Source organism: Muntiacus reevesi, chromosome 19 (assembly GCF_963930625.1).
Source record: "Muntiacus reevesi chromosome 19, mMunRee1.1, whole genome shotgun sequence".
In the NCBI taxonomy this organism is placed as follows: domain Eukaryota; kingdom Metazoa; phylum Chordata; class Mammalia; order Artiodactyla; family Cervidae; genus Muntiacus; species Muntiacus reevesi.
The window spans coordinates 46,232,579-46,249,543 of record NC_089267.1 but is presented as its reverse complement, the minus strand read 5'-3'; the positions used below and the strand labels follow the sequence as shown (position 1 = coordinate 46,249,543).

At 35.6% G+C, this 16,965-nt stretch overlaps 1 protein-coding gene across 1 annotated transcript in view; it reads right to left on the bottom strand.

Annotated features, from left to right (window-relative positions):
* Positions 1-16,965, bottom strand: part of ASCC3 (activating signal cointegrator 1 complex subunit 3) — a 336,030-nt gene that overhangs the window by 196,160 nt on the left and 122,905 nt on the right. Inside the window, exon 11 of the mRNA XM_065911620.1 lies at positions 6,909-7,073. Within this exon, the coding sequence (XP_065767692.1) occupies positions 6,909-7,073 (165 nt within the window). The remainder of the gene's footprint in view (positions 1-6,908; positions 7,074-16,965) is intronic.

Here is a 16,965-nt window from a genome sequence, read left to right as displayed (position 1 = left end):
CAACCAAATTCCTTTATGAGAGAATCCATTAAAAAAGATTCTCAATCTGTAACAAAAAACTAGACAATACTATTATTTTTTTAAATCTAGGAATGTTTAATGTTCTTGCTATCATAAAATAAGGGGATTCATGGGATATACTTATTTGAGCAAATATTTTAGTTATTTTTTTCAGCTTTATATGACGTTCTTAGTCAAAAGTTGCTTGCCTCATGTTGGTATCTTCAAGTTACTATACCTAAGGGAGTAGCTCCCAACATTGGATTTCACCTTGGATATTTCAATACAGTGTATACATGGGCTGGGAAAATCCAAGGTCCCGCACTCCCTGACACAAATATCACTTACAGGAACTAAGAGAAAATGTGGCCCTGTCCCTTCCAAAATCATTCTGTAAGTAGGACAAAAATGCATCTGCTTACTCACTGTCATGGGTTATATCTGGGCTTATTTGAGGATTAAATAAAACACTATGAGATACACACATAGCTTCCCAAGCAAATCCAACCCAAGTCAAGGAACCCTAAGTAAGGGGAACTGATGTCCCTATCTGTTATTTAAGAAGTCTCCTTTATGTATTATAACTAGACTCCTTTACAGTAATTAGAATGCTATCTTGAAATACATTTACTTATTTGGCTGTACTACATCTTATTTGCGGCACATGTGACCTTGCTCTTCATTGCTTCATGCAGGATCTTTTAGTTGCAGCATGTAGGAAATTTTAGTTGTGGCATGTAGGATCTAGCTCCCTGACCAGGGATTGAACACGAGGCCCCTGCATTAGGAGCATGGAGTCCTAGCCATGGGACCACCAGGGGAGCCCCCTAGAATAATTTTAATTATACCATAGTTCTATTTACTACTGGTGGTGATTTGAAAGGATATGAAAGTGACTGTTAGTATTAAAATCATTCAACACAAAAGTTATTGAGTATATTTTTAACGTCTTTTGATGTTAAATACACGACACCTTGCAAACACTAGAGATATTTTTCTGCTAAACCCCCATTTTAAAACTACTGCTATCTTTTTAATCTAAAAATAATCTGTTACGCTCATAAGTTTGTATGAGAAATATTTTCCTTTAAACATGGATAATTTGAAACTTTATGTCTTAAACCATATCTTGAAACTCTACACACTATACAGAGTAATCTGAAAATATTAATAGTTGAAAACTAAAAAAAGTTAACATTTTATAGTTTCTTCTTTATCATTAGCTCAAAAAATAGGCAGCAAATTTTTATAGCATTTTCCCTCATATAAAATCTAAGTCTGGACAAAGTCTCCCTACTCACTGAAAGTAAATTTAGTTAAAACAACTAATGTTAGTTCAACACTGTTAAGTACAACAGATTTGGCTTTTACTCTACTTTTCTCTTTTCCAAATCTCTCTCATGCCAAGGATGTTATGAATTTAGTACCTAATTCCATCATGTAATTTTAGAACCTGAACAGAATCTACATCGCATTAGAAAAGCTCCCTAAGGTGTGTCTATGCTAGTTACAGAGTGCCGTGTGAAGCACTGCCATCTACTGGGAATGTCTGGTAATCACAAGAACAAATAAAAATAGGAACTTCGCTCTTTATAAAAATATTTACGAGCACTGCTCTGCCCTGCACTAATACACTGGAAATATGAGGAGAATCATATAGATCATTCTGTCAAGGAGATTAAAATCCAGTAAGGGCCACAAATAAAGGCAGAATTAACTATAACAAGTTGTGAAATTATAAGGAAGACTGTAGTAAGTGCCAAAAATGTGCAAAGAAAGGGAATACAGAGGGAACACAGAAAAGGTGGAATTCATGCCGAGCGGTGAACTAGGAAACACTTCACAGAAGAAGTGATTCTGGGCAAATTCTAAAGAACAGTAGGTTTTCAACAGAGAGATCTGTGGAGTGATAATATACAATTCTGCATTTATAACCCTTAATCTCGTAAAATAAAGATACATTCTGACTTAAGTAAGATTAGTTTCATCTCTAAAAGAGATGGAAAAAAAAAGAGGCATTGGAAAAAAAACTGGGGAAGGAAAAAATTTGGTTCTGTGTGGTTGGAACCTAAGTAACTAAGGAATAGAATGGAAAAGTTAAAATTAGACATATAGATCAGGGTTTTAGTAGACTTTTATGTTCAGCTAAGGTATTTAAACATTTTTCTTAAGATAAACAAACAGCAAGTCAGCAAAGGTTTATGAGCATAGTACTGAGAGACTATACAATTGGAATCTGGCTATATTATGAAGATGCTCATGTGCAGGATGAATTAATAATTATATATTTAAATATTGCTGTGCTGTGCTGAGTTGCTCAGTCGTGTCTGACTCTTTGCGACCCCATGGACCACAGCCCACCAGGCTCCTCTGGCCATGGGATTCTCCAGGCAAGTATACTGGAGTGGGTAGCTATGCCCTCCTCTAGCGGATCTTCCCAACCCAGGGATTGAACCCAGATCTCCTGCTTTGCAGGTGGATTCTTTACCATCTGAGCCACCAGGGAAGCCCAAGAATACTGGAGTGTGTAGTCTATCCCTTCTCCAGGGGATCTTCATGACCCAGGAATTGAACGGGGGTCTCCTGCATTGCAGGTGATTCTTTACAGCTGTATTACCAGGGATATTTATATATTATACTTCCATATTACAAACAACATATGTTCCTGTATCTTCTAATAACATATTTATAATTGCACTGCTGCTGCTAAGTCGCTTCAGTCGTGTCCGACTCTGTGCAACCCCATTGACGGCAGCCCACCAGGCTCCTCTGTCCACAGGATTCCCTAGGCAAGAATACTGGAGTGGGATGCCGTTTCCAATTGCACTACATATAAATAAAAACATAATATATAATTTTATACATTTTACATCATATAGTTTATAAACTACATACAGAAAATTATACTGTTAAACATTTATAATTTACAATATATTTATGAATTTTAATGAGTGCCTCCAAGTATATACGGTACATAATGTGTGTGTCTCTGTGTATGTGTATACAGCACTGTTGCAGTCTATTTTCTCCCTCAGTTGGGAGTGCTCAAGAAAGAAAGATGCCCTGGTCAAACTCCCTTGAAAACATGCTGCTGATAGTCCTCTTGGCAATTATACTAATGGTATTTATTTGACCTCTAATGCTCTATAGTTGCAGGAAAGCCTTATCTTTGTAATGCTTTTAGCTGATGGACATGGTCTCTCCAGACAGCTCAATGCAAACAAACCAGGAATGTATGGACTCATGTGGCCTGGGCTCCCTGAAAAACATCACTCAGCTATGTACATATCAAGGTACCAAGTCAAAACATCCTATGATCAGGAAGTATCACCACGGGAAGTAGTACCTTCTGTTAACCACAAACTCACTTACCCCATACGCTAATCATATGCACTGCTTTCTATGTCAATCATACCTCAATAAAGCTGTTAAAATTTTCATTTAAAAATCTCATGATCAAAATAGCTCTCTTTTGCATAAATGATGCCCTGAATGATTCTGTTCAAGACTTCACAAGTAAACTAACTGCCAGAGCAAAAGAAGAGAACAGTGGCGGCAGCTGCAGACTTTTCACAACCACATGTATTCTTGACGCTGTTCTAAGTTGAGTATTAGCTAAAATCTCTGATTTTTGTGTGTCTACTTGAATATTTCAACTCTTTGTATTCTGTGTCTGTGTGTCTGTATGTACATATTTTTATATGGTAAAAAGTGCACATGTCCTAAAGAGTCCTCTAGTTCCATCCCTACTATAAAACCACTTTTACAGTTGTTCCATATGCTTTCACATCTATGCACCCTAGTCTACTCCAGCTTAAAAATCTAAATGGAGGCAAGAAATTTGTTAACTACATCCACACCACCTAGAACCATGAAGCTGGCACACAGCAGGTAGATAACAGAGGTTCAGTAAATGAGTGAACGAGAATATATCGCCTTTCCCCCACCCTGGGATTGTGCTATATATACAGGACCCAGCTTGCCTTTCAAATGAAAATTATAACCTGGATATCCTTTAAGTCTGGTTCTTATAGCTCTGTCTCATTCTTCTTAAAAGACTGCAAAGTAGCATTTTATTTGATGACTGTAATAGGATTTATTCAAAGAAGGCAATGGCAACCCACTCCAGTACTCCTGCCTGGAAAATCCCATGGATGGGGGAGCCTGGTGGGCTGTCGTCTATGGGGTCGCATAGAGTCAGACATGACTGAAGCGACTTAGCAGCAGCAGCAGCAGCAATAGGATTTATTCAATCTTATTTTCTTTTGTTGAACATTTGGTTTGTTTCCAATATATTTTGCATTAACAAGAAAGCATCAGTGAATACTGGTGTTACTATATCTATGTTTCTGTGCTATTGTTTCCATAGGTTAGAACTCCAGGAGGAAAAGCATAGTTCAGTGAGAGTTTTCAAATTACATTTTTTTTTTTTTCACTTTTGCCAATCTAATGGAAGAGGAATGTCTCAAGCTAATCTGGATTATTTTTAAGCTTCTTTTCTATGATTTTCAGTATTTTTATTTCCACTGTAAAGTGCTTTTTCCAAATTTTTAAAAAACTTATATTTCTTGCTATCAACAACCTCAGATATGCAGATGGTCCTGCCACTCTAATGGCAGAAGATGAAGAGGAACTAAAGAGACTCTTGATGAAAGAGTCTTGGTGAAAAGGCTGGCTTGAAACTCAACATTCAAAAAACTAAGGCCATGGCATCTGGTCCCCTCACTTCATGGCATACAGATGGGGAAAAAACTGAAACAGTGACAGACTCTATTTTCTTGGGCTCCAAAACCACTGCAGATGGTGACTGCAGCCATGAAATTAAAAGATGCTTACTCCTTGGAAGGAAAGCTATGAGAAACCTAGACAGCATATTAAAAAGTATAGACATCACTTTGCCAGCAAAGATCCATACAGTCAAAGCTATGGTTTTTCCAGTAGTTATGTATGGATGTAAGAGTTGGACCATAAAGGATGGATGCTGAAGAACTGATGCTTTCAAATTGTGGTGCTAGAGAAGCCTCTGGAGGGTCCCTTGGACAGCACGGAGATCAAACCAGCCAATCCTAAAGGAAATCAGTCCTGTTTAATCACTGGAAGGACTGATGCTGAAGCTCCAATACTTTGGCCACCCGATGCCAAGAGCTGAGTCATTGGAAAAGACTGATGCTGGGAAAGACTGAAAGCAAAAGAAGAGGGCGGCATTGGATGAGATGGTTAGATAGCATCACTGATTCAGTGGACATGAATTTGAGCAAACTCTCGGAGATAGTGAAGGATAGAGGAGCCTGGCATGATGCAGTCCATGGGTTTGCAAAGAGTAGGACAAGACTTAGTGACTGAACAACAAATATTTATTAGTTTACAATAACCTTTTAATTACGAAGGACATCTAAGCTTATTTTATTTGTGACAAATAATTTCTATTATTCTTACATTTTATCTTTATGGAGGTATCTTTACTGGTCAAAAGTTTTTAATGCATATTCAAATGAGTCACATGTTTTCTTTATAGCCTTTGGAGTTTTGCACTTTGCATAGAGTGTATCCACGCCAAGGTTATTTTCAAAATGCTCTCTTTAATACACTGAGTTTTGTCTGATATAGTTAGATCATTAATTCATCTAGAATTTTATGGTATATTTACCAGATTAAAATACATTATTTTAAAATATTTGAAAATGCAACATAAACTTCATAAGTTCTGTACTCCCTTTTTTGTTTAAATTCCCATAGCGAGATCTAGATGACAGCTATTCAAGACAGGAAATGTGAAAGAATTTATGTCTATCTAGTTACTGGGGTGAGGCACAGTGTTAAAGAAGAAGGAACACTTGGAGGCGACTCCCACACACTCAATTTGGGCTTGAGAACTGAGTGAATTGTGATGCCCTATATAAATATGTGCGAGAAACGACAGAGTTTCTGACATGTTTAGCAAGAGATGTCTTTGGAATATCAAAGGAGAAATACCAACTATGTTTGGAGAGGACTAGAAGTCAGCAGAGAGATATGGACCACATGCAGAGACTTAGGTGATACTGGCAAGGAAGTGCTTCTTTCCCAGGGTAAATATTTAGAATTAAAAAGAAGATGGCAAGTGACTAGATCTTGTGCTGGAAGAGGTCACTGAGTGGATGTGAAAGTGAAAGTCGCTCAGTTGTGTTCCACTCTTTGCGACCCCATGGACTATGCAGTCCATGGAATTCTCCAGGCCAGAATATTGGAGTGGGTAGCCTTTCCCTTCTCCAGGGGATCTTACCAACCCAGGGATGGAACCCAGGTCTCCCATGTTGCGGGCGGATTCTTTACCAGCTGAGCCACCAGGGAAGTCCAAGAATACTGGAGTGGGTAGCCTACTCTTTCTCCAGGGGATCTTTCTGACCCAGGAATTGAACTGGGGTCTCCTGCATTGCGGGCGGATTCTTTACCAGCTGAGCTCTCAGGGATGAGTGGATGTGACTGCTGATTAATCCACAAGCTGGACCTCGGCAGCCAGAGGACTCTCACTCCCTTTCCAGCAGGGAGAGTTTAGGCATGGAGAAAAGTGGATGAACCACTAACACCGTCCTATGTTCTACCATTATGTTAACATTGTTTAGTCAACCGCTCCTCGGTCTTTTGGCTAAGATCAAGTGTAATACTGCTTTGTCAATAATAGATACAAAACACAGGTTTCGAAGTTTTCCTGTATTTATTTTGGTTAATTTAAAGAGACTTCAATAAAATAAGACTTGAAAAGAAGAACAATCAGGTACTTTTATCATAAAAATGAAATACCTATAGGTTTATCCACACTAAAATTATCTTTTTCCTCATACAGAACACATATTAATATTTCTTTGAATGCAAGATTAAAGTTTAAAAACTTACCCCTCAAAATAAGCATGCATATAACTTCCTCTTACCTGCCGTAAAGTTCGTGCCACTATGCTTTCTAATACTGGTCCTCTATCTTCATGCAGTAAATGGACTTCATCAAGAATAAGGAGCTTTACAATTTGGGAAAGAGCTACATCTCCAACACTCTTTCTTGTTACTACATCCCATTTTTCTGGTGTGGTCACAAGCATCTATAACATAAGAAAAGATAAATTTAAAAGAGGAAAAAGATCATATATTACTTAAATTTTCACTGTCATTCAAAAAGAAATATGATTGACCACTTCTATACAGATCAAATAAAGGGTGTTAAAGATACCCAGAATGATATCTGATTCCCTATATACAACAGTCACTTCTCTACAAGTTGTGATATTAAGCAGTTATTTAAAACTCAGTGAAGGTAGTCTGTCAGTAAATTGTACTGTAAAGTGTACAAATTACACAAGCATATTTAAAATGTATCTTACAATATTAAAAAAAAATGACACTATCTTTTAAATAAGTGTGTACTGCTAATGGCTTTCATTTGAAAAGGGATAAAAACAAGTGAACAAAGCATTAAAAGGAAATGAAAAGGATACCAGGAATCTACTCCAGGAATGGTCACCTGTCTATACTTCTCCAAATTTGGAGGAAACTTTACTATTGAGACACAGTTTTAAAAAACTACCACCTTTAATATCAACTAATATATGCAGCTCTTTATTCCAAAAAACAATACACATACCACAGCATAACTGGCACATAATAGCAATAAAAACAATGAGTCACCGGAGAACCAGGGTACCCAGAGCAGAAGGCGAGCCCAGGGTATTTATGTTAAGTTCTTGGAAGAGACCATTTGACATGAGCTGTGATTATAAATCTATTTGCTTTCTACATATTGAATTGGCTCTACTATGGCAGAGAAAAAGACAAGTTTAATAAACCTCCTACTATGGAAATATTACACTAGTATATATTTAACATGTGAGGTAACAAGTCAAAAACTGACATTTTCTCTTAGCCAGTATATCAGATTATAGAGCCTGATGATAATCAAAATTCAACTATTTCGTGAAGCAGTTAAATGAGATGGGAGTCAGATTGTTCAACATTTTTGTTGTGCTATTACTCTCATGTCTGTTTTGAAGTTGCTTACGGGAATGGTGATCTTATTTTTTTAGAATGTAAATCACATACTTCTTAATAAATGCATAATCCAAGTTTATCAGGATAATCTGTTGCATTATTAGAGATATCACGATCACTTTGAAATAAACTATATCAACCACAAAATTTAGCATTTGTATTTCAATATAATATTAATTGGCAAACCATAATGAAATAGATTAACGCATTCATATCTAAGGTGTAAAATACTATGAATCTGAAGTTACATAGTTTAATTCGCTAGAGTTAAATGGTATACTGAAGCCACATCAAATGTTACATTGAAAAAAATATGCCACTGGAATTAAGTATAAACAGATGTATAATGAATTTTAAGATCTAAAATGGTTTGAAACATTCACTATGCATTAATTAACATCTTTTATATTCCAATAATTTAAACATAACTTCTACTTTGAAAAATGACAATTTAAAACAATCCAAGAGATATCTTACAAATATGCTCAGGGATCACTCACTAACAACTCTTTAACTGAAAATCCTAAAAAACATTCCCATGTGTTTTCAAAAGCAAGAATTCTTCTAAATTGTAAATTCATATTACATTAAAATATAAAATAAGCTTACAATTGATAAATGTTAAGAAAGCTACAAAGTATACTACAAAGCTAATAATGTGGTAACAACTAAATTTTAAAATAAAAATTTTCAGATATAAGGAAACTATACTACCAAACCTTAAAAATCCATTTTAGCATTTTGTTTTCTATACTTTCAGCACAGTGAGAAATGACTTCATTTATATTACCATTTCATTACTCTAATTCCCTGAACAAAAATGGCTAGAAAATAAAGTGTCACATTTGCTTAATGAATTGGAACTCATGCAAGACATTTCCATCTGCTCTTGTATTAGGGCATGGGTTAACTGTCAATATTTTTACTGTCAACTCAAATTTCTCTCGATACATGTACTTTATTCCTTTAGGAGCGTAAAAATTATTATTCCAAACGGTTCCAATTTTAGCCGAACCACTGGTAAAATGGCATGGTTGAGATGTTATCCACCACTATTGTGTCAACAATTTGGTATATTCAATTTAAAATGCTCCATCCATTTGACAGCTAAAGCAAAAGACCTAAGCCTTGCTAGAACCACTTCATCTGGTAACTAACATAAACATAATCTTTTGTCTTTTAAAACATTGTGACCTAGGGGAAATCACTTTACCTCTCCTTCCTTTTTTTGTCTATTGCATTATTTCTGACATGTTAACACATACAAACTTAAATGCACAATGTGATGATTTGATACACATACATATTATAAAACGATTACCACAATGAGGTCAGTTAACACTTTCTTCCCCTCACTTCATATCACTTTTGTGTTTGAGTGTGTGTGTGTGCGTGTGTGCGGTGATAATATTTAAGATCTGCTCTCTTAACAACTTTCAAGGATATAACACAGGGATGTTAACTATACTCACTGCACTGTACATCAGATCCCCAGAACACATTCATCTTACATCTACAAGTTTGCATACTTTGACCAACATTTTCCCATTTCCCTTATCCCTAAGTTCCTGGAAACCAACACTGTACTCTCTTTCTTTCTTGAGTTTGGCTTTTCTTCCCCCATACAGAAGTGAGAACATAACAGTATTTGTCTTTTCTTTTCTGACTTATTTCACTTAGCATAATGACCTCTAGGTCCATTGCTATTGTGGGAAAAGGCTGAATTTCCATTTTTTATGGCTGAATAATATTCTATTCTACATATATGCCACATTTTTTTGGTCCATTCATTTCTTGGTGAACACTTAGGGTTGTCTCCGTATCTTAGCTATTGTGAATAAAGCTGCAAAGAACATCAGAGAGCAATCTCTCTTCAAGATAATGATTTCGGTTCCTTCTGATTTATACCCATAAGTAGAATGGCTGCATCATATGGTAGTTCTATTTTTAACTTTTTGGGAGACCTTCAAACTGTTTCCATAGTGGCAGTACACGTTTACATTCCCAGCTTACACCACCAGCTTACAACAATGCACAAAAAGATCCCTTTTCTCCAGATCCTCACCCATATTTGTCATCTCTTGTCTTTTTTGATAACAAGTCAATCTAACAGCTGTAAGGGGATAACTCATTGTGATTATGACTTGCATTTCCCTGCTGATTAGTGAAGTTAAATATCTTTTACTGTACTTGGGGGTCATTTGCATGGCTTCTTTGAAAAAATGTCTATTCTAGTCCTCTGTCCATTTTTTGTTCTTTTGTTTTTGGTTTGGCTTTTGGGTTATGTGTGTGTTTTGCCTTTGAGTTGTGTGGATATTAACTTCTTATCAGATAGATGGCTTGCTAATATCTTCTCCTACAGGTAACCTTCTCATTCTGCTATTTCTTTTGCTCTGTGGAAGCTTTTTTTCACTTTTGTTTCATGGGCTTTTGGTGTCATATCCAATAATCATTCCCAAGATCAATGTCAAAGAGCTTTTTTCTCTAGGTTTTCTTGAAGTAGCAGTTTTACAGGCCTTACATGTAAGCCTTTAATCCATTTTGAGTTAACTTATTGTGTTAAGTTGCTTCAGTCGTGTCCCTCTCTTTGCGACCCTACAGACTGTAGCCCGCCAGGCGTCTCTGTCCATGGGATTCTCCAGGCAAGAAAACTGGAGTGGGTTGCCATGCCCTCCTCCAAGGGATCTTCCCGACCCAGGGATTAAACCCTCTTCTCTTATGTCTCCTGCACTGGCAGGCAGTTTCTTTACCACCAGCGCCACCTGGGAAGCCCGTTAATTTTTTGTAAGCAATATAAAATAGGTGGCCATTTTCATTCCTCTGCATATGGTTATCCACTTCTCTCCATACAATTTACCAAAGAGATCATTCTTTCCCAACTGTTTCCAGCTCAACTGTCAAATATTAGTTGATGGTATACATGTGAGTTAATTTCTAGTCTCTCTTCTGTTCCATTGGTCTATGTGTCTATTTTTCTGACAGTACCATACTTTTTGATTACTATAGTTTTGTAGTATAGATTAAAATTAGGAAGTCTGATACCTTCAGCTTTGTCCATTCTCAGGATTGCTTTGGCTCTTTGGGTCTTTTGTGGTTACATACTAACTTTAAAATGCATTTTCCCATTTCTGTGAAAAATGATAATGGAATTTTGATAGGGATGCATTGAATCCATAGATGGCTTAGATAGTATAGACATTTTCTCTTTCAATGTATGAAAGACATTAACTCTTTCAACGTATGACAGACATGAGCTATCTTTCCATTTATTTATTCCATTTATTTCCATTTATTTTTCAATTTCTTTCCTCAGTGTCTTATAGTTTCTGGTGTACAGATCTTTCACTTCCTTGGTTAAATTTATTTCTAAGCATTACATTTTTTTTGATGCTCTTGTGTATGGGATTATTTATTTCTTTTTCTGATAGTTTGCTGTTAGCATATAGAAATGCAATTGATTTCTGCATGTTGATTTTGCATCCTGCAATTTTACTGAAGTTGTTTCTCAGTTGCAGAAGTTTCTTCCTGGAGTCTTTAGTGTTTCCTAAATATAAAATCATATGTGCAGTGACCATATTACTTCTTTTCTGATTCAGAAGACCTTTATTTCTTTTTCTTGCTTAATTATGCAGGCTAGGACTTCCAGTACTATGTTGAACAGGACTAGCAAGAATCTGCACCCTTGTCCTGATATTAGCAAAGAAAGACCAACCTTAGGAAAGTTTTCAACCTTTCACTGTTGAGTATGATGTTAATTATAGGTTTGTTATATATGGACTTCATTATGCTGAAGACAATTCCAACCCAATTTGTTGAGAGTTTTTAATCATAAAAGGATGTTGAATATTGCAGGAAAAAGTTTAAAATTGAAAGACATAAAATACCATGTGTTTAGACAGCATGTGGAGGAACTAGAACTCTCATGAAACAATGGTGGAAATGAAAACTCACACAACCATTCTGAAAAGCTGCCTGGTATTACCTGCTAGAGATGAACATATGTAAGCCTTGTGACCAGCAATTCCAGTCCTAGTGTGTTACGTACTGAACAGAAATGCACATGTACTTATACCTAAAGATGTATATTAGAATCTTCATAGCTATACTATTTATAATACTTCAAAACTGGAAGCCAAATTTCCATCAACAATAATACAGATAAATAACTTATAACAGTTATACAATGAAACAATTATACAACAAAAATGAGTAAACTATTGCTATATGCAATAATACAGTAAAAATCTGGAAATCTTGTTAGTGAAAGAAACCAGTTATACAGTATAAAACTTCATGGATATGAAGTTTTGAAACAGGTGAAACTAACAAAAGGTGTGAAAAGCTAGGAGTCATCTCTGGAGAGGAAGAAGGACACAGTAAATGGCAGAGAAATGAGGAAAGATTCCGAAGTGTGGTAAAACTATTTTGATCAGTGTGGTGCCTATATCAGTGTATTCAGTTTAGGAAAATTTATCAAGCTGCTCACTTACAATTTCTGTACTATTCTGAGTATGCATTTTACTCAGTAACAGTAAGCTGTGCACATACATGCTATTATAATTACATATAACTTATAATTACAAACAAAAACTAAATGGCAAGAAGGGATATCTGAAATGAACAGGCGAAAGGTAAGTAAGAGTTTGCTAGATAAAGAAATAAAAAAAAATACCACATGCTACAAAGAAAAATAAGCAAAATTTGTTCTTTGCGCTTCTAATATGCATTAGTCACATATCATCTCTTGTATAATCTTTCTATGCACACCACAAGCATCCTGAGGAAGGAATTAAATATAAAATCTTTTACATAGAAGTCCACATTCTTCAAGCTACTGATTGGATTTCTTTTTCATACAAATGACAACTTCTAAATTTATGTCAATTTCCTGACCACTTATCAATCTTCTCCTCAACCAGAGACCTCTATAAGCACTAAAAGCAATGAGATAAGAAAGTTTTGACATATTTATAGAAAGTTTTTGAACCAAGAAGAGAAATTAGACAACTATTTTAGAATTCATAATTCCCATATTTCCTTAATGTTATCATTGTTGATGTCTATTTAAAAGTAAGATTTATTCTTATTTTTCAATATTCATATTTTCCATACACAGACCAGTCCATAAAACTTTCTAATTCCTATAAATTAATTCATTATACAGAAAACAGTCTTGAAATTATATCACTAATAGCAATATATATCCAGCTTAAGACAGAATGTTTGTGATATCTAAATACAGTTTTATGCTTAACAAATCCTGTTATATCTATTTAAAGCTATACAAGTCACACTGATATCCTACTGAATTTTAAACATTTTTAAAAAACATTTTGACTGTTGGAGCCGTATTTTTCCTTGAGGCAGATGGCTATAAATTAAAACTAGATTTAAAATGTTAAGTCAAAGGAATATAACAAATTTTAAAAGTGAAAGCATGCTTTCTTACCTTTACTATATTTAAAATTAATTTTGAAATTTTTGGTAGACTTTAGAAAAAAATCTTAATTGTTTAAACTCATTACATTAGATTTTAAAATACAGAATGGTAAAATATTAAAATATTGTCTTTAAAATCTAAGAGTATATCACTATGCTTCATCAAGTCACAAGAGCTATTGATTTTGAGCTATATCATCATTTCATGTGTCACTAGGAAGTAAAAAAAAATAAATTTTTCTAATGTCTTACAATTGATGAAATACTGTACATTTAGTTGAAAATGTTTGGGATCTATTAACTACGCTAAAGAACAATATTCAAGAATGCGTGCTCAATACATTTTCTGTGTGAAAACAGTCAGCCTGGAGCTGTTACAAATCACATTTTAATGCTATAGACTTAGACCATGCAACTGTTTGCAGGATTTAGGAAATCTATCTTCCTTTTTAAAATACATAATCACATACTTACTCAACCAACAAGCCTATAAATTATATGAATGTTTTAATTTAAGGATAAAATCTAAAATGTCACACGGTTTAAATCCCGTAAACACACATATAATTACAGTTATACTAAACTCTGCTTTACAAATGTCAGTTCTGATCGATGGCAACAACCCCCGTAATGGAACCTGACAGCCTGCAGATTATACCTGCCCCCTGGGACACTACAACAAATCAGTTCGTTCCAACTACTTCCTTTCTACCTTTTTTTATGTTCCCTCCTCTCCCACCAATTCACACGCCTGAGTGCACACGCACACATGTAAAGCCCAAAGTATTCTGAAGTATCTAGCTATATATTTATGTCAAGGATTACAGCTTTCAAAATGAAATATAAATGAAAATATAAAAGTTATTTGGAGAATCTTCAACTACAAAAGTATCGTTATATTTTTGTTGAAAGTACAGAAATGGTCAAGCTAGAGCATAAGGAATATAATCTGAAATGTATCTTGGCATCTTGATGTTCAAAAAAAAATCTGTAGGATACTATTTTTAGTTAAAAGCTCAAACGTAAACATTTACTAAATAAAGAAACAAAGTGTAACTCAATAAGAAATCCTAACATTTGCAAAGGAACAGAGCATGGAGTTCTGGAGTAAGGAATAAAAGGCTCCTACAATATACAGGTCAAAATTAAACATTTAAGAAAAATACTTTCTAGATTGCATGTGTTTATAACTGGAGCAGAATTATATTTGCAGTTCTTTTTATCAATTTAAAACACTTTCCAACAATCTCAGAACATATATACTGAACTATAGCCTCATCAACATAAGTGTGTAAAGAATACAGTGCTTGATTATCCTAAAACTTAATTATACAAAGAGAAAAATGCAAAAATTGGTTTATATTGCAATGTGTAAAAGTCATGAAGACCTAGCTCTCGTCATTCTAACTGCCTGTCCATAATACCCTAGGATTTAGTTTAGTTCCATTAAAGTCTCAAAGAGCAGGGGTTTGATATAACTTACAATGATTCCTATTCTGCTCACTCATGAAAGATATTTCTTGAATATGACTAACTTGCAGAAAAGAAAATGGCAACCCAAGCCAGTCTTCTTGCCTAGGAAATCTCACGGACAGAGGAGCCTGGTGGGCTACTCCATGGAGTTGCAATAGAATCCGACACGACTTAGCAACTAAACAACACAACAATGACTAATTTGTGGTAGAAACCTGTCCTGTTGTAAATCTTGTCCTGTACAATGAGGATATGACTCATTCTGAATGAGTTTCCTTGGTTTATTATAAAGTAATTTTTTTTTCTCCCAAATCAAACAGGTATATGTGCCCTTTGAAAGTGGGAGAAACATCCTCTCTCATATGACTCTGAATATTTGACAGTTTGATAGTCATTACCTCTTTCCTAACACCTGTGAAGAGCTCAGACTGAGGATCAATTTCTTACTAAAGTGCAATACATTAAAATATTGTATTGTAGTACAAAACCTAAAACCTCAAATGTGTTGAGCTAAAAAACAAAATGTATTCTGCAGCTCTTCATAAAAATGTTAATATGAAAATAACACCAATTTCATCTCTTCAAACAAATTCTAAACAATCAATACTAAGAGGTTTTACTAATTCAAGAATAATTAATCAAACATTTGGAGTCTGTTAATTCAGAAAGAAGAGATACTTGAAGATTCTAAAATCTTATGAGGAAATTACGGCAGGACATAAGCTGCTGAAAATGACCGCAATTAAGGAAATTCGTTGTTTTTATTGTTAATCTACTTCCTTTATTTGGATTCTTTTTTTTTTTTTTAAGGCAGGACATGTGTACTATTTAATTATAATGTATGGTTATCCAAAGGAGAATTTCTTAATAAAACTTTGCAATTAACTCACGCAAGTCAATGTCTTCTGATATTTTTCTATGGTTAAGAACACAAAGATTAAAGGCAAGAAGTTCAGAAGCATATACTTCAAGGTGAAAACACAGCAAAGAAGTGAAAAGTGGTCTGAATTCTCTCTTATATAAGGCTATGAAATGCAAATGTTGCCTAAAAGGGGGCAGTTAATCTTGTTCACGGAGAAGGCAATGGCACCCACCCCAGAGTTCTTGCCTGGAGAATCCCAGGGCAAGAATCCCAGGGACGGGGGACCTGGGGGGCTGCCGTCTATGGGGTCGGACAGAGTCGGACACGACTGAAGCAACTTAGCAGCAGCGGCAGCAGCAGCAACCTTGTTCAAGACACTGCCGCTGAATCTGCCCCCAACTACACATGTATAAATTACACACACAGCACCAATACAACCACAGTGCAGAACTGAGTGAAATTATACATTTTCCTGCAGTTTTTCCCCTTCATTTCCTTACATTTCCTACAACCTAACACACTTACAGCACAGAAAAAGATCAAACAAAATTACTTGTTACTGGTGAAGTGGTTTAACAGAAACTCATATTCAATTAAAACAAGGCTTAAGAAAGTGATAAAGAAGGACAAAAGCAAATATACCCAAGGAATTAGCTAATATAATATATGTGATTAAGTATAAAACCTGGCTCTAAGCTTTCTTAACACCGAATTGAAAAAAACAGAAACAAAAACACAACTGGGAGTTATATTAGCAAACGGGGGGCATAGGAATTTCTAGCATTCATCCCCTCCCCTCAGAAACATTAAGCACTAATTGGAAGAATTATCTGCACACAAACACTGCTTTGCAAAAACCAAGGATTCCAGGTAAGAGATTACCACCTGTGGGTGAAGCACAGAAATAAGACACAGTGAGGCGGGTAGGAAAGATAGCTTCACATTAGCCCCGTGACTTGCCCTCTAAGCCCAGGAAACCCAGCACAGAGAGAAATATCTTTCCAGTTGGAGAAGAAAGTAAAACCAAGTACCTAACTGCAGGCCCCAACATCAGGCCAAGCCCAAGGCTGTAGGGTCCCAACCTAGGCCCCCAGCTGTGCCCCAGCTCCTACCACCTCCAGCCACCCAAGGCAGGGCTGCTCCTGAAGCCGCAGGCAGCATCCAGGGTGTACCTG